The 21753-nt window shown below is 53.3% G+C and overlaps 3 protein-coding genes across 4 annotated transcripts in view; 2 read left to right on the top strand and 1 right to left on the bottom strand.

Annotated features, from left to right (window-relative positions):
* Positions 1-21753, bottom strand: part of LOC138117707 (dynein axonemal heavy chain 12-like) — a 189124-nt gene that overhangs the window by 34627 nt on the left and 132744 nt on the right. The window lies entirely within an intron of this gene.
* Positions 7516-9137, top strand: LOC138117732 (nucleolar protein 8-like). Its single transcript, XM_069028285.1, is given in 4 exon segments — positions 7516-7615; positions 7680-7844; positions 7847-7891; positions 8791-9137. Coding segments are annotated over 4 exon segments (657 nt in total).
* LOC138117733 (PHD finger protein 7-like) lies at positions 9418-14974 on the top strand. The gene is given in 12 exon segments (XM_069028286.1): positions 9418-9435; positions 10435-10517; positions 11667-11725; positions 12668-12778; positions 13095-13186; positions 13271-13372; positions 13653-13777; positions 13854-14021; positions 14023-14070; positions 14072-14209; positions 14425-14538; positions 14689-14974. Coding segments are annotated over 12 exon segments (1344 nt in total).

The following is a 21753-nucleotide window of genomic DNA, read 5'->3' on the forward strand; positions in this document are numbered from 1 at the left end:
AGAAATTGGAAAGGACCAAGAAATGCAAGTTCCATTTGTATTTGTTGTCTCCTTGGTTGTAGTAGTTGGATGCTGTGGGCATATAAAGAGCAGCACTCAGGAAATGGGAAACGGACATTGCACACCTCTGAGCGGTGAATGTCATCCTGGAAAACCGTTTGTGCTGCACAGAGTCAAAACTCCCCGCAGCCCATTTGATGTGAAGTTGAATATGAAAAGAGAGAAGTGGAGCACAAGAAATTAACTGGGTCATTCTGGTTTGACCACAACCAAACTGAGTTTAGCCAAAAGCCAAAGACACACTCAGTTTTCTTTGAAAAAGCGGGGTTTTTTATAGAAGGCAGTATTTGGTTTCTGCAGAGTAAAGCTCTTCAAGGTTGATCATTTCTCTGAAGCGCTACAGCTTTAACTCGCGTTCATGGAATTTGATAGCGCCTTTTAGGATGCTAAAATCCCTTTGTACTTGTCTAGGTTTCTTTCTTTACCACACGCGGAAAGTGCTAGAGTTTTCTTCTTCTCCAAAGATGATGAACGCCCACGAGGTACAACGGAACTTATTCACCCCTTTTGTATTTTTTTTCCTTTTAAACTCTTACTGGAATTCAGTGAGGAAAAAATGCTGCCCGCTTATGAATGTTTTGTAGTCAACATTTGCCATCCTTACTCGGGGTCTAGGTTGTGGTAGAAGCCCGTGAGGAAGTCCTGGCAAAATAAAGGCTGAGCAGCTGTCTGGCTTTCTTTTCTTCCAGATAATTGCCTAATAAGTATCTGGACTTCTGGAGCTTACCAAAAAAATAGTCACTGGACAAGTTGCCTAGACATTTCGGACCCTTTCAGGCATGCATATCATCTTTAACTTTTTCCTGTCTTTCTGCTGTCATCATTAAGAATGTTGAGTATTCTTATCAGCCACATACGCAGCCTGTGTGGTTCTTTGCCCTCATGAATCTTGGTTTTTCTCTTCTGAATCCAGTGAATTTTGTATTTAAAAACAAAGAAAACAACCACAAAAGAAAACATACACAGCCCTAAAACATTCCACATCCACAAAAGGATGGCTTGTTACATGTGATAGAACACAGTTTTAGGACAGGCTTAAAGGATGTTTGTTTCTTGAGACTTACTAGGTAACTCTGATGCAATGTACTGATGTGTTCATACAGTTACTGTCCTGTGTGCTTCCAGCCTGTCTGATTTACAGCGTGTGTTAAAATGGAGATCTCAGTCGTCCGCAGCCATCAGTTTTGCGGGGAGATGTAGGCTCCCGGTGTTGAGCTTTTACTGGAACAGCTGCTATTTCACTGCAATCTAGATTTCAGCGCCTTCAGGAGAACTGCTGCTGCCTTTCATTCTTCGTAGTACACGAGGTTGGAACACAGAACATTTCTGTTGGAGCCCACGTGTGGTGGTGGGGGGAAGGGAATAGGAAGGACGCGAAGGATAGGGCTGCTGACTTTATTGCTGTGTTGCTCATGAGTGTTCCAAGCAGCAGCATAATCAGACGTGCTTAACCCTTTTAATTGGTTCTTTGTTTTGTGCAGAAGGCCCAAGGTTATTTTGTAGATCAACAGAGCCCAGTGAAGAAAAAGAGGGTTGGGAAGACAGACGTAGATTATTGCTTGAGGTGAGTAGGTAACATCTGTTCCCTGGTAACTGTGGCTGAAAGCTGAGCATGAGGAGGGAACACGGCTATGAATCTGCATGAGAAATTAATTCAGGACCTGGACAAGAGCCTGAAACTTTGTAATTACCAGAGAACAAAAGTGGTTTAGTATACTGGTTGTGATGTCACTCAGGTAAACCACTAAATCTCTGTATGTTACAGGACCAGCTACTTAACTGCATGTAAAGAAAGTGTTCAAGAGAAACAGTGAATTTAGAGACTTCTCCTAAGAGTGGATTCAGAGACTTCTCCTAATAATACATTAGATTTTCACTATTTTCTGGAATGCCGAAAGAAGCATAAGGACGCCAAAAGAAAAAAAGTGAAAGTAAAGCAATAAACGTTTTTTTATGATGAGAAGCGTGTCATGTTTCTTCCTTGAAGAAGCTGCCAAGCAGTGTTACTTTGGAAATCCTTTGCAAGATCTGATAGGAAAAACTCTTGGCAAACCCCGTTAGGCAGCGTTTGTGAGCTGGGGCTGATGGCCTCAGCTTCTGGGGAGGCACGGGAAGGCTCCAGTCCTGACTGGCTGGTCAGGCTGGGGCCATTGAGCTCTGGCTCATCCCTGGGGGCTCCAAGGGAAAGCAGGAAGGTCAAGGGCCCCCCAGGCCAGGGCCAGGGCCAGGGCCAGGGCCAGGCCAGAGCAGTGCCCTCAGCCCTCCAGGAGCAGACGGGCGCTGCCAAGCCCAGCCTGGGCACTGATCCCAGCCCAGCGACACCCGGGTGCTTTGCCTCATACCCGTGCCCAGACCAGCACAGCTGTCACACTCCCAGCTGGCTGTGCTGTTTCTCAGGCCGGAGCAGCGCCTGTGAGTGACCTCAGCAGCGCAGGAGCAGCACAGGAGCAGTTCCCAGGGCCTGGGGAAGAAGGAGGTTCATGGCGCTGAGGACAAAGTGTCCAGAGCTCAGGATTGTCCGGCTGAGCTCTTCTGCCTCCTTCTGCTTCCAGCCCTTGCCGAGACACGGGATCACTACAGAGCTCTGGGTGCCACTTCCCAACTTAGCCCTCTTCCTCTGCCTCCTCCCTGCCTCCTGGATAAAGGCACTCCCTGGCATTGCACCAGCTGTGCCTCCCTCCTAGTTCAGTGAAGGCATCCTTGTCCTCCCAAGGTGCCTCTCCCATGGAGACAGGAAAATTGATGAACTCCCGCTGCCCCGGCATCAAGCAGGTGCAGGGGGTCGCTGCTTGTCACCCCTTGCTTTCCAGGGGTCTCGCTGATTGTTCTAGAAGCCATTGATCTGGATTTTCCAGGAGCATGTTTGCAAAGACATGAATGAGAAAAGGCCAAAAGAACGGTTTGTGCTTCTCTTCCAGTTGTTTTTTTCAATATATTTATTTGCTAGTAGGAAAGCATGGACCAAACTGGCAAAAGTGCCTTTCATGTGGGAAAAGCATCCCTCCTGCATTTGACTTTGGAGTCGAGGACTGTTTCAAGCTCTCCCAGTCAGATGCACACAGAAAACTCCCACTGAATTCTCTGGGTTTCCATCGGAGTCAGTGTAAAAAGTTGGGCAGCCGACTGCCAGGGCCAGGAGCCCTGGAGTGGCACTGCCTGAACAGCCCCTTTCTGCCAACAGTGCCACGCTCGATGGCTGCCCCAGGGCCTGGCAGTTGACCCTGCACTTGCTGCAGGAACCCCTGCCCTGGTTCCGCTCTGACCGAAGGCTCGGACCCATCTCAGAACCTCGGTTCCCAAGGGGGCAGCCTCAAATGGGTGGCGCGGGACTGAGGCCATCGCTGCCCCCATTTTGGGTGCACGTTGCTGATGTCAGAGTGGCCATTGTGACCTGTGTGACCAAGGCCACAAGAGGGAAGGCTGGGCTCAGGCCGTGTGTCAGTGTTGCCTGACAACGGGAGGAGAAGGTAGGACAGGGACGGGGCTGCCCAGGGACCAGAGGAGCCCCACACCTCGGGGCTCTGGGCCTGTGCTGCAGGCTCACCTGCCTCTCCCTTCCCAGAGGCAGCGGAGGAACATCCAGAGGAGACAGCAGTGTTCCTCGACGCTGTGACGGGAGGAAAAGGAGGACAGGAGCAGGGCTCACCAGGGAGTAGTGCCCTCGTGGCTCTGGGCCTGTTCTGCAAACGCCCCACACTCTTCTTTCTCCCATAGAGAGAGAGGACGAGCACCTGGAGGAGACCGCAGTGCTCCTGCCCAGGGACTCACTGCTGGCTGGAACCATGGCCAACAGGGAACAGGAGGCCCCTGATGCCAGAGAGCCAGGTGAGGGCAAAGCAGCCCTCCCGCAGCCTGGCGCAGGGGCTGTCGGGGCAGCCAGCGTGGGGCCCGGAGCGGAGGCAGGGGGAGGCAGGAGCTGCCCAGCCATGCTGGGCCTGGGAGCCTCCTTCCTCCCCAAGGGGGGCCCAGCTGGGCCGGGGGCAGCTGTTGGGACGTCCGTGCCCGAGCTCTCCCCTGCTCCCCAAGGCCTCCAGGCCTGCCCATCAGCCAGGCAGGCAGGGCCAGAGCAGCCCTTGGGGCCGATGCTGCGGGCTAAGAGCCCCGCAGAGGTGCCCGGTGCCATTGGCTCTGTCCCCTGCAGCATGCCTGCTGTGCCGCCGCACAGAGGCTGACCCGGACATCTGCGGCGACAAACGGGAGAAGCACGGGCTCTGTGCCCACGTCTTCTGCCTGGTGAGTTGCACCGGGCCTCCCTCCAGCATTGCAATGGGCAGCCCCTGCCACTCCCTCCTCATCAGCTCCTCGCCTTTTCCGCAGTATTTTGCCAGCCTCCTTTCTCGACAAGACAATGATCGGACAGGACTCATGGGCTTTCGCCCTCGCGATATCCGTCTTGCAGTCAGCCGAGCGGCTCAGAAGGTGAGAGCCTGACAAGAGCAGGGAGATTTGTGCCAGGCGAGGTTTGCCAGAGCTTAGCCCAGACCCCACGAAAGAAAGGCCCGCCCTCCCCACCAGCTGTGGGACAAAAGTCTGGCTCCCAGCGGCTCCACAGAGCCTCTGGCACAGGAGCCTCTTCCTCCAGGCGGGTCTGTGGGCTGAGACCCAGCAGAGGCCACAGTCCTGCGCCCTGCCCGGGGCCGTGGGACTGCCTGGCGAGGCCCCGAGGCTGCCGCTGATGGGGCTGCTTGGCTCTTTCCAGCACTGCTGCGTCTGTGGGGAGACTGGGGCCACCATCATGTGCTGTCAGGAAGACTGCGACAGATGGTTCCACCTGCCCTGTGCCAAGGACGGTGCCTGTGTCACACAGTATATTGCACAGTACAGGTACCTCCTCTCCCCTTCTGGTCACCCCTGCAGAAGGACCCAGCATTTCTCACTTTGCCCATTCCTTTTCCCCCAGCGCCTACTGCCCCGAGCACCGCCCAGATCTGAAGCTGGAGGTGACTCCGGAGCCGGAAACCAAATGCCCCATCTGCATGGAGACCGTGGACGATAGAGAGACTTATGGCACCATGGTGTGCCCAGCGTGCAAAAGGGCCTGGTTCCACAGGGACTGCATCCAGGTAGGAGCCATTCCCGCAGCCCCGGGGCACAGCAGGTGCTCAGCAGCACCAGGGCCTCACTCACACTGCTGCTGTTTGCCCTGCAGGGACAGGCCTTGCGCGCTGGTCTTTTCTGCCTCCACTGCCCCCTCTGCAGAGACGTTAGAGCATTTCTTCCCCGAATGTTCATCATGGGGATCCGAATCCCCTTCAGGTTGGTGTCCTTCTGCCTGGCTCACAACACAGGAAGGGGCAGGCGCTGTGCCGTGCCAGGGCCTGCCCCAGCAGTCCTGGCCCTGCCCTGTCCCGGGAGTCTGGGCTTCAGCTTCACGCACGACTTGCAAAAGCACTGGAGGAAGAGCAGGGACAGCCTGTACCTCCAGGATGGCGGAGCAGCACAAGCTCATCAGCTTTTCCTTTCTCCATCAGACAGCCAACATGGGAGGACAACGATTCCTTTGCTGAATTAGGAGAGAGGCACAGCCAGTGCAATGCCGGAGAGTGCCGTTATCCAGGAGGCAGGCAGGAGGCAGAGGAAGAGGGGTAAGTCGGGAAGCTGCACCCCAGGGTCTGCAGCGAACCTGTGTCTCGGCAAGGGCTCGAAGCAGAAGGAACCAGAAGAAGAGCTCAGCCAGATAATCCCGAGCTGGGGAGACTTTGCCTTCAGTGCCATGAACCTGTTTGCTTTCTCAGGCCCTGGGAACTGCTCCTGTGCTCCTCCTGCGCTGCTGAAGGCACCCACAGGCGCTGCTCCGGCCTGAGAAACAGCACAGCCAGCTGGGAGTGCGACAGCTGTGCTGGTCTGGGCACGGGTATGAGGCAAAGCACCCGGGTGTCGCTGGGCTGGGATCAGTGCCCGGGCTGGGCTTGGCAGCGCCCGTCCGCTCCTGGAGGGCTGAGGGCACCGCTCCGGCCTGGCCTGGCCCTGGCCCGGCAGGCCCTTGACCTTCCTGCTTCCCTTTTCAGCCTCCAGCCATGAGCCAGAGTTCAATGGCCCCAGCCTGACCAGCCAGTCAGGACTGGAGCCTTCCCATGGCTCCCCAGAAGCCGAGGCCATCAGCCACAGCTCTGGCAGCCCGGTGCCATCAGGTCTGTCTCCTCCATCTCCATCTCCATCTCCATCTCCAGAGAGCAGAAAACGCAGCAGCACCCAACATGCAGCATTGGAGCCGCTGCTGGAATCTTCCTTGCTGGAGAGCAGCAGCCCCGGCACAGAAAGTGAGGCAACATCAGGGTCATCAGACAGCAGCTGCCCAGACCCTGAGGACGGCAGCCGTCCTAAAAGTCCTGGACCTGACCGCAGCCAAAGTTGCTCTCGCCAGCAACACTGGGCCCCGAATCCACCTGTCCGGTCGAGACGTTGCCGAGACAGGAGCCAAAGGACAGGACCAAATGCTGAGAGGCCCAGGCGCGGGGGGACACCATCAGGGACATCCCCCAGGTGCAGCCGCTCTCGCCAGCAAGGTCCGGCCCCAAATCCACCTGTCCGGTCGAGGAGTCGCCGAGACAGGAGCCACAGGACAGGACCAAGGGCTGAGAGGCCCAGGCGCAGGGAGACATCATCAGGGACATTCCCCCGACGCAGCCGCTCTCGGCAACAAGGTCCGGCCCCAAATCCACCTGTCCGGTCGAGGAGTCGCCGAGACAGGAGCCACAGGACAGGACCAAGGGCTGAGAGGCCCAGGCGCAGGGAGACATCATCAGGGACATCCCCCCGACGCAGCCGCTCCTGCCAGCAAGGTCCGGCCCCAAATCCACCTGTCCGGTCGAGGAGTCGCCGAGACAAGAGCCACAGGACAGGGCCAAGGGCTGAGAGGCCCAGGCGCAGGGAGACATCATCAGGGACATCCCCCAGACGCAGCCGCTCCCGCCAGCAAGGTCTGGCCTCAAATCCACCTGTCCGGTCGAGGAATCGCCGTGACGGGGGCCGCAGGACAGCAGCAAGGGCTGAGAGGCCCAGGCGGAGGGAGACATCATCGGGGACATCCACCAGGAGCAACCGCTCCCGCCAGCGACGTCGCACCTCAACTCAGACCTCGAAAAGCAGCATGTAGTGTCATCTTTTCTTTCTAGTCCGTCTGTTCTCTGCCAGAAGTGAAGGTGAGGAAGGTCAATACAGGGACCTTGAGATTTGCAGGTCTCTGAGAAAAGCATATTAGCTCTTGACATTGCTATTGGCAGGAAAGAAATCTGTGCTAAATACCTGGATTTCCATGTTACCACGTATTAAGTGAAAAGTCACTTAAGGGTGTGGCTAATTAAAAAAGGACACTTGTTCCTGCCTTTAGAGTCAAACCTCAGATGTTTCCCCACTGCTTCCCCTTGATAGTGAACCACGCCTTAATGGGCTTGGCTACATTTAGGGAGACAAAAGAGCAAGGAGGCTCTTAGGGAAGCTGTCTTTGAAAAGGACATGTGCTGTGTTGCTATCCTTGAACAATCTGATTTCAGGAAAGCCAAAAGGAAGAAGAAAGAAGAGAGCGAGACACTGCCTCAAGTGTCTGAAGACATCGATCGTGATATTGCTGCTGATTTAAGAGACTTGTTTGGACTTTCAAAGAACAAACCAGAAAAAACAGAGGACTATTGCTGCTGATTTAAAAGACTTGTTTGGACTTTCAAAGAACAAACCAGAAAACACTGAGGACATACTCCGGGACAAAGAGGATGCGCAGGACTCTGCCCCAGCTGACCATCTGGGACCTTTGCCTGCGAACGACGTAGCTCAGGAGTCGAGCACTTTCACTTTTCCTTCTTTGGAGACACACAGGAGTCGGGCATGAAAGAAGGTAACAGCAGAACCCTTCTAAGGGGGCCATTTCTAGGAAGAGCTTATGGCAGGCACTGCAGAGAATACGCTGTAAAGAGGGTCAGGATCCAGGGGATTTTCAGCGGCAGAAGCCAGTAATTAGGCAGAAGCCTTTTGATCTTCATTTCTACTTGCCAGGCTTGTGGTAGATTAACGAGAGGTAACTCGTGCTTGCATCTCAGGAGTTTTGAAAGGCGTGCTTTGAGAAGGCAGTGGGGTCTTTGCAGAGTGGTGAAAAAGCTTGTTGTCATCCCCTAAATTTCTCAAACAGGGAAAAAGGAGACACACCAGTCACGGCAAGTTTCACAGAACCCAACAACATTTCAAAGAAAATGTGTGTTAATGTAGAGTGAAGAGCAAAATCCTGGAGCTGACCCCAAGATTCAAGAACATTTTATTAGTTACTGAATTCTGTTCTTGGACCTTTAGAAAATGGAAACTGAATGACACATGATCATTGGCGAGTCCTAACCTCAGATAAAATGAGGCCTTATGAAATTAAGATGAAACAATATTAGATCAAGTCACAGTCCTGTAGGAAAGAAAAGAAACTGTGTGAAGCTATCCAAAAGATTAAAAACCCCAATGCAACAACACAAGGCAACAAGCCCCCCCACACACTTCTGCTGAATTCAGAAGGTAGGTAGTGTCTTCTGAATGCAGCGATAGGGGTTTAAGAATACGTAGGGGATGCCTAGAACAAAGTGGAAAATACTGGAGCAGAGATTTAGCTCAGAAAATCTGAGGGGAGAAGATTCTGTCCTCCTTAAATCTGCCTTCTCCAAGAGAAGTATTTCACTTGAGAGGGGGAATTTCTCCTGGCAAGTACAGGAATAACCCAGTTTGGGCTTTTTTTCTTTTTTGGTGCTGTTATTGCAGAGCCTTACGTACTTGGACCAATAAAACCGGTAAAAGCCACATGGCAAGAGGATCCACGTTTCCAAGACAGCAGTTCCGAGGGTGATGATGAGCCCGAGACATCAGAAATTGGAAAGGACCAAGAAATGCAAGTTCCATTTGTATTTGTTGTCTCCTTGGTTGTAGTAGTTGGATGCTGTGGGCATATAAAGAGCAGCACTCAGGAAATGGGAAACGGACATTGCACACCTCTGAGCGGTGAATGTCATCCTGGAAAACCGTTTGTGCTGCACAGAGTCAAAACTCCCCGCAGCCCATTTGATGTGAAGTTGAATATGAAAAGAGAGAAGTGGAGCACAAGAAATTAACTGGGTCATTCTGGTTTGACCACAACCAAACTGAGTTTAGCCAAAAGCCAAAGACACACTCAGTTTTCTTTGAAAAAGCGGGGTTTTTTATAGAAGGCAGTATTTGGTTTCTGCAGAGTAAAGCTCTTCAAGGTTGATCATTTCTCTGAAGCGCTACAGCTTTAACTCGCGTTCATGGAATTTGATAGCGCCTTTTAGGATGCTAAAATCCCTTTGTACTTGTCTAGGTTTCTTTCTTTACCACACGCGGAAAGTGCTAGAGTTTTCTTCTTCTCCAAAGATGATGAACGCCCACGAGGTACAACGGAACTTATTCACCCCTTTTGTATTTTTTTTCCTTTTAAACTCTTACTGGAATTCAGTGAGGAAAAAATGCTGCCCGCTTATGAATGTTTTGTAGTCAACATTTGCCATCCTTACTCGGGGTCTAGGTTGTGGTAGAAGCCCGTGAGGAAGTCCTGGCAAAATAAAGGCTGAGCAGCTGTCTGGCTTTCTTTTCTTCCAGATAATTGCCTAATAAGTATCTGGACTTCTGGAGCTTACCAAAAAAATAGTCACTGGACAAGTTGCCTAGACATTTCGGACCCTTTCAGGCATGCATATCATCTTTAACTTTTTCCTGTCTTTCTGCTGTCATCATTAAGAATGTTGAGTATTCTTATCAGCCACATACACAGCCTGTGTGGTTCTTTGCCCTCATGAATCTTGGTTTTTCTCTTCTGAATCCAGTGAATTTTGTATTTAAAAACAAAGAAAACAACCACAAAAGAAAACATACACAGCCCTAAAACATTCCACATCCACAAAAGGATGGCTTGTTACATGTGATAGAACACAGTTTTAGGACAGGCTTAAAGGATGTTTGTTTCTTGAGACTTACTAGGTAACTCTGATACAATGTACTGATGTGTTCATACAGTTACTGTCCTGTGTGCTTCCAGCCTGTCTGATTTACAGCGTGTGTTAAAATGGAGATCTCAGTCGTCCGCAGCCATCAGTTTTGCGGGGAGATGTAGGCTCCCGGTGTTGAGCTTTTACTGGAACAGCTGCTATTTCACTGCAATCTAGATTTCAGCGCCTTCAGGAGAACTGCTGCTGCCTTTCATTCTTCGTAGTACACGAGGTTGGAACACAGAACATTTCTGTTGGAGCCCACGTGTGGTGGTGGGGGGAAGGGAATAGGAAGGACGCGAAGGATAGGGCTGCTGACTTTATTGCTGTGTTGCTCATGAGTGTTCCAAGCAGCAGCATAATCAGACGTGCTTAACCCTTTTAATTGGTTCTTTGTTTTGTGCAGAAGGCCCAAGGTTATTTTGTAGATCAACAGAGCCCAGTGAAGAAAAAGAGGGTTGGGAAGACAGACGTAGATTATTGCTTGAGGTGAGTAGGTAACATCTGTTCCCTGGTAACTGTGGCTGAAAGCTGAGCATGAGGAGGGAACACGGCTATGAATCTGCATGAGAAATTAATTCAGGACCTGGACAAGAGCCTGAAACTTTGTAATTACCAGAGAACAAAAGTGGTTTAGTATACTGGTTGTGATGTCACTCAGGTAAACCACTAAATCTCTGTATGTTACAGGACCAGCTACTTAACTGCATGTAAAGAAAGTGTTCAAGAGAAACAGTGAATTTAGAGACTTCTCCTAAGAGTGGATTCAGAGACTTCTCCTAATAATACATTAGATTTTCACTATTTTCTGGAATGCCGAAAGAAGCATAAGGACGCCAAAAGAAAAAAAGTGAAAGTAAAGCAATAAACGTTTTTTTATGATGAGAAGCGTGTCATGTTTCTTCCTTGAAGAAGCTGCCAAGCAGTGTTACTTTGGAAATCCTTTGCAAGATCTGATAGGAAAAACTCTTGGCAAACCCCGTTAGGCAGCGTTTGTGAGCTGGGGCTGATGGCCTCAGCTTCTGGGGAGGCACGGGAAGGCTCCAGTCCTGACTGGCTGGTCAGGCTGGGGCCATTGAGCTCTGGCTCATCCCTGGGGGCTCCAAGGGAAAGCAGGAAGGTCAAGGGCCCCCCAGGCCAGGGCCAGGGCCAGGGCCAGGGCCAGGCCAGAGCAGTGCCCTCAGCCCTCCAGGAGCAGACGGGCGCTGCCAAGCCCAGCCTGGGCACTGATCCCAGCCCAGCGACACCCGGGTGCTTTGCCTCATACCCGTGCCCAGACCAGCACAGCTGTCACACTCCCAGCTGGCTGTGCTGTTTCTCAGGCCGGAGCAGCGCCTGTGAGTGACCTCAGCAGCGCAGGAGCAGCACAGGAGCAGTTCCCAGGGCCTGGGGAAGAAGGAGGTTCATGGCGCTGAGGACAAAGTGTCCAGAGCTCAGGATTGTCCGGCTGAGCTCTTCTGCCTCCTTCTGCTTCCAGCCCTTGCCGAGACACGGGATCACTACAGAGCTCTGGGTGCCACTTCCCAACTTAGCCCTCTTCCTCTGCCTCCTCCCTGCCTCCTGGATAAAGGCACTCCCTGGCATTGCACCAGCTGTGCCTCCCTCCTAGTTCAGTGAAGGCATCCTTGTCCTCCCAAGGTGCCTCTCCCATGGAGACAGGAAAATTGATGAACTCCCGCTGCCCCGGCATCAAGCAGGTGCAGGGGGTCGCTGCTTGTCACCCCTTGCTTTCCAGGGGTCTCGCTGATTGTTCTAGAAGCCATTGATCTGGATTTTCCAGGAGCATGTTTGCAAAGACATGAATGAGAAAAGGCCAAAAGAACGGTTTGTGCTTCTCTTCCAGTTGTTTTTTTCAATATATTTATTTGCTAGTAGGAAAGCATGGACCAAACTGGCAAAAGTGCCTTTCATGTGGGAAAAGCATCCCTCCTGCATTTGACTTTGGAGTCGAGGACTGTTTCAAGCTCTCCCAGTCAGATGCACACAGAAAACTCCCACTGAATTCTCTGGGTTTCCATCGGAGTCAGTGTAAAAAGTTGGGCAGCCGACTGCCAGGGCCAGGAGCCCTGGAGTGGCACTGCCTGAACAGCCCCTTTCTGCCAACAGTGCCACGCTCGATGGCTGCCCCAGGGCCTGGCAGTTGACCCTGCACTTGCTGCAGGAACCCCTGCCCTGGTTCCGCTGTGACCGAAGGCTCGGACCCATCTCAGAACCTCGGTTCCCAAGGGGGCAGCCTCAAATGGGTGGCGTGGGACTGAGGCCATCGCTGCCCCCATTTTGGGTGCACGTTGCTGATGTCAGAGTGGCCATTGTGACCTGTGTGACCAAGGCCACAAGAGGGAAGGCTGGGCTCAGGCCGTGTGTCAGTGTTGCCTGACAACGGGAGGAGAAGGTAGGACAGGGACGGGGCTGCCCAGGGACCAGAGGAGCCCCACACCTCGGGGCTCTGGGCCTGTGCTGCAGGCTCACCTGCCTCTCCCTTCCCAGAGGCAGCGGAGGAACATCCAGAGGAGACAGCAGTGTTCCTCGACGCTGTGACGGGAGGAAAAGGAGGACAGGAGCAGGGCTCACCAGGGAGTAGTGCCCTCGTGGCTCTGGGCCTGTTCTGCAAACGCCCCACACTCTTCTTTCTCCCATAGAGAGAGAGGACGAGCACCTGGAGGAGACCGCAGTGCTCCTGCCCAGGGACTCACTGCTGGCTGGAACCATGGCCAACAGGGAACAGGAGGCCCCTGATGCCAGAGAGCCAGGTGAGGGCAAAGCAGCCCTCCCGCAGCCTGGCGCAGGGGCTGTCGGGGCAGCCAGCGTGGGGCCCGGAGCGGAGGCAGGGGGAGGCAGGAGCTGCCCAGCCCTGCTGGGCCTGGGAGCCTCCTTCCTCCCCAAGGGGGGCCCAGCTGGGCCGGGGGCAGCTGTTGGGACGTCCGTGCCCGAGCTGTCCCCTGCTCCCCAAGGCCTCCAGGCCTGCCCATCAGCCAGGCAGGCAGGGCCAGAGCAGCCCTTGGGGCCGATGCTGCGGGCTAAGAGCCCCGCAGAGGTGCCCGGTGCCATTGGCTCTGTCCCCTGCAGCATGCCTGCTGTGCCGCCGCACAGAGGCTGACCCGGACATCTGCGGCGACAAACGGGAGAAGCACGGGCTCTGTGCCCACGTCTTCTGCCTGGTGAGTTGCACCGGGCCTCCCTCCAGCATTGCAATGGGCAGCCCCTGCCACTCCCTCCTCATCAGCTCCTCGCCTTTTCCGCAGTATTTTGCCAGCCTCCTTTCTCGACAAGACAATGATCGGACAGGACTCATGGGCTTTCGCCCTCGCGATATCCGTCTTGCAGTCAGCCGAGCGGCTCAGAAGGTGAGAGCCTGACAAGAGCAGGGAGATTTGTGCCAGGCGAGGTTTGCCAGAGCTTAGCCCAGACCCCACGAAAGAAAGGCCCGCCCTCCCCACCAGCTGTGGGACAAAAGTCTGGCTCCCAGCGGCTCCACAGAGCCTCTGGCACAGGAGCCTCTTCCTCCAGGCGGGTCTGTGGGCTGAGACCCAGCAGAGGCCACAGTCCTGCGCCCTGCCCGGGGCCGTGGGACTGCCTGGCGAGGCCCCGAGGCTGCCTCTGATGGGGCTGCTTGGCTCTTTCCAGCACTGCTGCGTCTGTGGGGAGACTGGGGCCACCATCATGTGCTGTCAGGAAGACTGCGACAGATGGTTCCACCTGCCCTGTGCCAAGGACGGTGCCTGTGTCACACAGTATATTGCACAGTACAGGTACCTCCTCTCCCCTTCTGGTCACCCCTGCAGAAGGACCCAGCATTTCTCACTTTGCCCATTCCTTTTCCCCCAGCGCCTACTGCCCCGAGCACCGCCCAGATCTGAAGCTGGAGGTGACTCCGGAGCCGGAAACCAAATGCCCCATCTGCATGGAGACCGTGGACGATAGAGAGACTTATGGCACCATGGTGTGCCCAGCGTGCAAAAGGGCCTGGTTCCACAGGGACTGCATCCAGGTAGGAGCCATTCCCGCAGCCCCGGGGCACAGCAGGTGCTCAGCAGCACCAGGGCCTCACTCACACTGCTGCTGTTTGCCCTGCAGGGACAGGCCTTGCGCGCTGGTCTTTTCTGCCTCCACTGCCCCCTCTGCAGAGACGTTAGAGCATTTCTTCCCCGAATGTTCATCATGGGGATCCGAATCCCCTTCAGGTTGGTGTCCTTCTGCCTGGCTCACAACACAGGAAGGGGCAGGCGCTGTGCCGTGCCAGGGCCTGCCCCAGCAGTCCTGGCCCTGCCCTGTCCCGGGAGTCTGGGCTTCAGCTTCACGCACGACTTGCAAAAGCACTGGAGGAAGAGCAGGGACAGCCTGTACCTCCAGGATGGCGGAGCAGCACAAGCTCATCAGCTTTTCCTTTCTCCATCAGACAGCCAACATGGGAGGACAACGATTCCTTTGCTGAATTAGGAGAGAGGCACAGCCAGTGCAATGCCGGAGAGTGCCATTATCCAGGAGGCAGGCAGGAGGCAGAGGAAGAGGGGTAAGTCGGGAAGCTGCACCCCAGGGTCTGCAGCGAACCTGTGTCTCGGCAAGGGCTCGAAGCAGAAGGAACCAGAAGAAGAGCTCAGCCAGATAATCCCGAGCTGGGGAGACTTTGCCTTCAGTGCCATGAACCTGTTTGCTTTCTCAGGCCCTGGGAACTGCTCCTGTGCTCCTCCTGCGCTGCTGAAGGCACCCACAGGCGCTGCTCCGGCCTGAGAAACAGCACAGCCAGCTGGGAGTGCGACAGCTGTGCTGGTCTGGGCACGGGTATGAGGCAAAGCACCCGGGTGTCGCTGGGCTGGGATCAGTGCCCGGGCTGGGCTTGGCAGCACCCGTCCGCTCCTGGAGGGCTGAGGGCACCGCTCCGGCCTGGCCTGGCCCTGGCCCGGCAGGCCCTTGACCTTCCTGCTTCCCTTTTCAGCCTCCAGCCATGAGCCAGAGTTCAATGGCCCCAGCCTGACCAGCCAGTCAGGACTGGAGCCTTCCCATGGCTCCCCAGAAGCCGAGGCCATCAGCCACAGCTCTGGCAGCCCGGTGCCATCAGGTCTGTCTCCTCCATCTCCATCTCCATCTCCATCTCCATCTCCATCTCCATCTCCATCTCCATCTCCATCTCCATCTCCAGAGAGCAGAAAACGCAGCAGCACCCAACATGCAGCATTGGAGCCGCTGCTGGAATCTTCCTTGCTGGAGAGCAGCAGCCCCGGCACAGAAAGTGAGGCAACATCAGGGTCATCAGACAGCAGCTGCCCAGACCCTGAGGACGGCAGCCGTCCTAAAAGTCCTGGACCTGACCGCAGCCAAAGTTGCTCTCGCCAGCAACACTGGGCCCCGAATCCACCTGTCCGGTCGAGACGTTGCCGAGACAGGAGCCAAAGGACAGGACCAAATGCTGAGAGGCCCAGGCGCGGGGGGACACCATCAGGGACATCCCCCAGGTGCAGCCGCTCTCGCCAGCAAGGTCCGGCCCCAAATCCACCTGTCCGGTCGAGGAGTCGCCGAGACAGGAGCCACAGGACAGGACCAAGGGCTGAGAGGCCCAGGCGCAGGGAGACATCATCAGGGACATTCCCCCGACGCAGCCGCTCTCGGCAACAAGGTCCGGCCCCAAATCCACCTGTCCGGTCGAGGAGTCGCCGAGACAGGAGCCACAGGACAGGACCAAGGGCTGAGAGGCCCAGGCGCAGGGAGACATCATCAGGGACATCCCCCAGACGCAGCCGCTCCTGCCAGCAAGGTCCGGCCCCAAATCCACCTGTCCGGTCGAGGAGTCGCCGAGACAAGAGCCACAGGACAGGGCCAAGGGCTGAGAGGCCCAGGCGCAGGGAGACATCATCAGGGACATCCCCCAGACGCAGCCGCTCCCGCCAGCAAGGTCTGGCCTCAAATCCACCTGTCCGGTCGAGGAATCGCCGTGACGGGGGCCGCAGGACAGCAGCAAGGGCTGAGAGGCCCAGGCGGAGGGAGACATCATCGGGGACATCCACCAGGAGCAACCGCTCCCGCCAGCGACGTCGCACCTCAACTCAGACCTCGAAAAGCAGCATGTAGTGTCATCTTTTCTTTCTAGTCCGTCTGTTCTCTGCCAGAAGTGAAGGTGAGGAAGGTCAATACAGGGACCTTGAGATTTGCAGGTCTCTGAGAAAAGCATATTAGCTCTTGACATTGCTATTGGCAGGAAAGAAATCTGTGCTAAATACCTGGATTTCCATGTTACCACGTATTAAGTGAAAAGTCACTTAAGGGTGTGGCTAATTAAAAAAGGACACTTGTTCCTGCCTTTAGAGTCAAACCTCAGATGTTTCCCCACTGCTTCCCCTTGATAGTGAACCACGCCTTAATGGGCTTGGCTACATTTAGGGAGACAAAAGAGCAAGGAGGCTCTTAGGGAAGCTGTCTTTGAAAAGGACATGTGCTGTGTTGCTATCCTTGAACAATCTGATTTCAGGAAAGCCAAAAGGAAGAAGAAAGAAGAGAGCGAGACACTGCCTCAAGTGTCTGAAGACATCGATCGTGATATTGCTGCTGATTTAAGAGACTTGTTTGGACTTTCAAAGAACAAACCAGAAAAAACAGAGGACTATTGCTGCTGATTTAAAAGACTTGTTTGGACTTTCAAAGAACAAACCAGAAAACACTGAGGACATACTCCGGGACAAAGAGGATGCGCAGGACTCTGCCCCAGCTGACCATCTGGGACCTTTGCCTGCGAACGACGTAGCTCAGGAGTCGAGCGCTTTCACTTTTCCTTCTTTGGAGACACACAGGAGTCGGGCATGAAAGAAGGTAACAGCAGAACCCTTCTAAGGGGGCCATTTCTAGGAAGAGCTTATGGCAGGCACTGCCATAAGAGAATACGCTGTAAAGAGGGTCAGGATCCAGGGGATTTTCAGCGGCAGAAGCCAGTAATTAGGCAGAAGCCTTTTGATCTTCATTTCTACTTGCCAGGCTTGTGGTAGATTAACGAGAGGTAACTCGTGCTTGCATCTCAGGAGTTTTGAAAGGCGTGCTTTGAGAAGGCAGTGGGGTCTTTGCAGAGTGGTGAAAAAGCTTGTTGTCATCCCCTAAATTTCTCAAACAGGGAAAAAGGAGACACACCAGTCACGGCAAGTTTCACAGAACCCAACAACATTTCAAAGAAAATGTGTGTTAATGTAGAGTGAAGAGCAAAATCCTGGAGCTGACCCCAAGATTCAAGAACATTTTATTAGTTACTGAATTCTGTTCTTGGACCTTTAGAAAATGGAAACTGAATGACACATGATCATTGGCGAGTCCTAACCTCAGATAAAATGAGGCCTTATGAAATTAAGATGAAACAATATTAGATCAAGTCACAGTCCTGTAGGAAAGAAAAGAAACTGTGTGAAGCTATCCAAAAGATTAAAAACCCCAATGCAACAACACAAGGCAACAAGCCCCCCCACACACTTCTGCTGAATTCAGAAGGTAGGTAGTGTCTTCTGAATGCAGCGATAGGGGTTTAAGAATACGTAGGGGATGCCTAGAACAAAGTGGAAAATACTGGAGCAGAGATTTAGCTCAGAAAATCTGAGGGGAGAAGATTCTGTCCTCCTTAAATCTGCCTTCTCCAAGAGAAGTATTTCACTTGAGAGGGGGAATTTCTCCTGGCAAGTACAGGAATAACCCAGTTTGGGCTTTTTTTCTTTTTTGGTGCTGTTATTGCAGAGCCTTACGTACTTGGACCAATAAAACCGGTAAAAGCCACATGGCAAGAGGATCCACGTTTCCAAGACAGCAGTTCCGAGGGTGATGATGAGCCCGAGACATCAGAAATTGGAAAGGACCAAGAAATGCAAGTTCCATTTGTATTTGTTGTCTCCTTGGTTGTAGTAGTTGGATGCTGTGGGCATATAAAGAGCAGCACTCAGGAAATGGGAAACGGACATTGCACACCTCTGAGCGGTGAATGTCATCCTGGAAAACCGTTTGTGCTGCACAGAGTCAAAACTCCCCGCAGCCCATTTGATGTGAAGTTGAATATGAAAAGAGAGAAGTGGAGCACAAGAAATTAACTGGGTCATTCTGGTTTGACCACAACCAAACTGAGTTTAGCCAAAAGCCAAAGACACACTCAGTTTTCTTTGAAAAAGCGGGGTTTTTTATAGAAGGCAGTATTTGGTTTCTGCAGAGTAAAGCTCTTCAAGGTTGATCATTTCTCTGAAGCGCTACAGCTTTAACTCGCGTTCATGGAATTTGATAGCGCCTTTTAGGATGCTAAAATCCCTTTGTACTTGTCTAGGTTTCTTTCTTTACCACACGCGGAAAGTGCTAGAGTTTTCTTCTTCTCCAAAGATGATGAACGCCCACGAGGTACAACGGAACTTATTCACCCCTTTTGTATTTTTTTTCCTTTTAAACTCTTACTGGAATTCAGTGAGGAAAAAATGCTGCCCGCTTATGAATGTTTTGTAGTCAACATTTGCCATCCTTACTCGGGGTCTAGGTTGTGGTAGAAGCCCGTGAGGAAGTCCTGGCAAAATAAAGGCTGAGCAGCTGTCTGGCTTTCTTTTCTTCCAGATAATTGCCTAATAAGTATCTGGACTTCTGGAGCTTACCAAAAAAATAGTCACTGGACAAGTTGCCTAGACATTTCGGACCCTTTCAGGCATGCATATCATCTTTAACTTTTTCCTGTCTTTCTGCTGTCATCATTAAGAATGTTGAGTATTCTTATCAGCCACATACACAGCCTGTGTGGTTCTTTGCCCTCATGAATCTTGGTTTTTCTCTTCTGAATCCAGTGAATTTTGTATTTAAAAACAAAGAAAACAACCACAAAAGAAAACATACACAGCCCTAAAACATTCCACATCCACAAAAGGATGGCTTGTTACATGTGATAGAACACAGTTTTAGGACAGGCTTAAAGGATGTTTGTTTCTTGAGACTTACTAGGTAACTCTGATACAATGTACTGATGTGTTCATACAGTTACTGTCCTGTGTGCTTCCAGCCTGTCTGATTTACAGCGTGTGTTAAAATGGAGATCTCAGTCGTCCGCAGCCATCAGTTTTGCGGGGAGATGTAGGCTCCCGGTGTTGAGCTTTTACTGGAACAGCTGCTATTTCACTGCAATCTAGATTTCAGCGCCTTCAGGAGAACTGCTGCTGCCTTTCATTCTTCGTAGTACACGAGGTTGGAACACAGAACATTTCTGTTGGAGCCCACGTGTGGTGGTGGGGGGAAGGGAATAGGAAGGACGCGAAGGATAGGGCTGCTGACTTTATTGCTGTGTTGCTCATGAGTGTTCCAAGCAGCAGCATAATCAGACGTGCTTAACCCTTTTAATTGGCTCTTTGTTTTGTGCAGAAGGCCCAAGGTTATTTTGTAGATCAACAGAGCCCAGTGAAGAAAAAGAGGGTTGGGAAGACAGACGTAGATTATTGCTTGAGGTGAGTAGGTAACATCTGTTCCCTGGTAACTGTGGCTGAAAGCTGAGCATGAGGAGGGAACACGGCTATGAATCTGCATGAGAAATTAATTCAGGACCTGGACAAGAGCCTGAAACTTTGTAATTACCAGAGAACAAAAGTGGTTTAGTATACTGGTTGTGATGTCACTCAGGTAAACCACTAAATCTCTGTATGTTACAGGACCAGCTACTTAACTGCATGTAAAGAAAGTGTTCAAGAGAAACAGTGAATTTAGAGACTTCTCCTAAGAGTGGATTCAGAGACTTCTCCTAATAATACATTAGATTTTCACTATTTTCTGGAATGCCGAAAGAAGCATAAGGACGCCAAAAGAAAAAAAGTGAAAGTAAAGCAATAAACGTTTTTTTATGATGAGAAGCGTGTCATGTTTCTTCCTTGAAGAAGCTGCCAAGCAGTGTTACTTTGGAAATCCTTTGCAAGATCTGATAGGAAAAACTCTTGGCAAACCCCGTTAGGCAGCGTTTGTGAGCTGGGGCTGATGGCCTCAGCTTCTGGGGAGGCACGGGAAGGCTCCAGTCCTGACTGGCTGGTCAGGCTGGGGCCATTGAGCTCTGGCTCATCCCTGGGGGCTCCAAGGGAAAGCAGGAAGGTCAAGGGCCCCCCAGGCCAGGGCCAGGGCCAGGGCCAGGGCCAGGCCAGAGCAGTGCCCTCAGCCCTCCAGGAGCAGACGGGCGCTGCCAAGCCCAGCCTGGGCACTGATCCCAGCCCAGCGACACCCGGGTGCTTTGCCTCATACCCGTGCCCAGACCAGCACAGCTGTCACACTCCCAGCTGGCTGTGCTGTTTCTCAGGCCGGAGCAGCGCCTGTGAGTGACCTCAGCAGCGCAGGAGCAGCACAGGAGCAGTTCCCAGGGCCTGGGGAAGAAGGAGGTTCATGGCGCTGAGGACAAAGTGTCCAGAGCTCAGGATTGTCCGGCTGAGCTCTTCTGCCTCCTTCTGCTTCCAGCCCTTGCCGAGACACGGGATCACTACAGAGCTCTGGGTGCCACTTCCCAACTTAGCCCTCTTCCTCTGCCTCCTCCCTGCCTCCTGGATAAAGGCACTCCCTGGCATTGCACCAGCTGTGCCTCCCTCCTAGTTCAGTGAAGGCATCCTTGTCCTCCCAAGGTGCCTCTCCCATGGAGACAGGAAAATTGATGAACTCCCGCTGCCCCGGCATCAAGCAGGTGCAGGGGGTCGCTGCTTGTCACCCCTTGCTTTCCAGGGGTCTCGCTGATTGTTCTAGAAGCCATTGATCTGGATTTTCCAGGAGCATGTTTGCAAAGACATGAATGAGAAAAGGCCAAAAGAACGGTTTGTGCTTCTCTTCCAGTTGTTTTTTTCAATATATTTATTTGCTAGTAGGAAAGCATGGACCAAACTGGCAAAAGTGCCTTTCATGTGGGAAAAGCATCCCTCCTGCATTTGACTTTGGAGTCGAGGACTGTTTCAAGCTCTCCCAGTCAGATGCACACAGAAAACTCCCACTGAATTCTCTGGGTTTCCATCGGAGTCAGTGTAAAAAGTTGGGCAGCCGACTGCCAGGGCCAGGAGCCCTGGAGTGGCACTGCCTGAACAGCCCCTTTCTGCCAACAGTGCCACGCTCGATGGCTGCCCCAGGGCCTGGCAGTTGACCCTGCACTTGCTGCAGGAACCCCTGCCCTGGTTCCGCTGTGACCGAAGGCTCGGACCCATCTCAGAACCTCGGTTCCCAAGGGGGCAGCCTCAAATGGGTGGCGTGGGACTGAGGCCATCGCTGCCCCCATTTTGGGTGCACGTTGCTGATGTCAGAGTGGCCATTGTGACCTGTGTGACCAAGGCCACAAGAGGGAAGGCTGGGCTCAGGCCGTGTGTCAGTGCCGCCTGACAACGGGAGGAGAAGGCAGGACAGGGACGGGGCTGCCCAGGGACCAGAGGAGCCCCACACCTCGGGGCTCTGGGCCTGTGCTGCAGGCTCACCTGCCTCTCCCTTCCCAGAGGCAGCGGAGGAACATCCAGAGGAGACAGCAGTGTTCCTCGACGCTGTGACGGGAGGAAAAGGAGGACAGGAGCAGGGCTCACCAGGGAGTAGTGCCCTCGTGGCTCTGGGCCTGTTCTGCAAACGCCCCACACTCTTCTTTCTCCCATAGAGAGAGAGGACGAGCACCTGGAGGAGACCGCAGTGCTCCTGCCCAGGGACTCACTGCTGGCTGGAACCATGGCCAACAGGGAACAGGAGGCCCCTGATGCCAGAGAGCCAGGTGAGGGCAAAGCAGCCCTCCCGCAGCCTGGCGCAG

This window comes from Aphelocoma coerulescens, chromosome 12 (assembly GCF_041296385.1).
Source record: "Aphelocoma coerulescens isolate FSJ_1873_10779 chromosome 12, UR_Acoe_1.0, whole genome shotgun sequence".
Classification (NCBI taxonomy): Eukaryota; Metazoa; Chordata; class Aves; order Passeriformes; family Corvidae; genus Aphelocoma; species Aphelocoma coerulescens.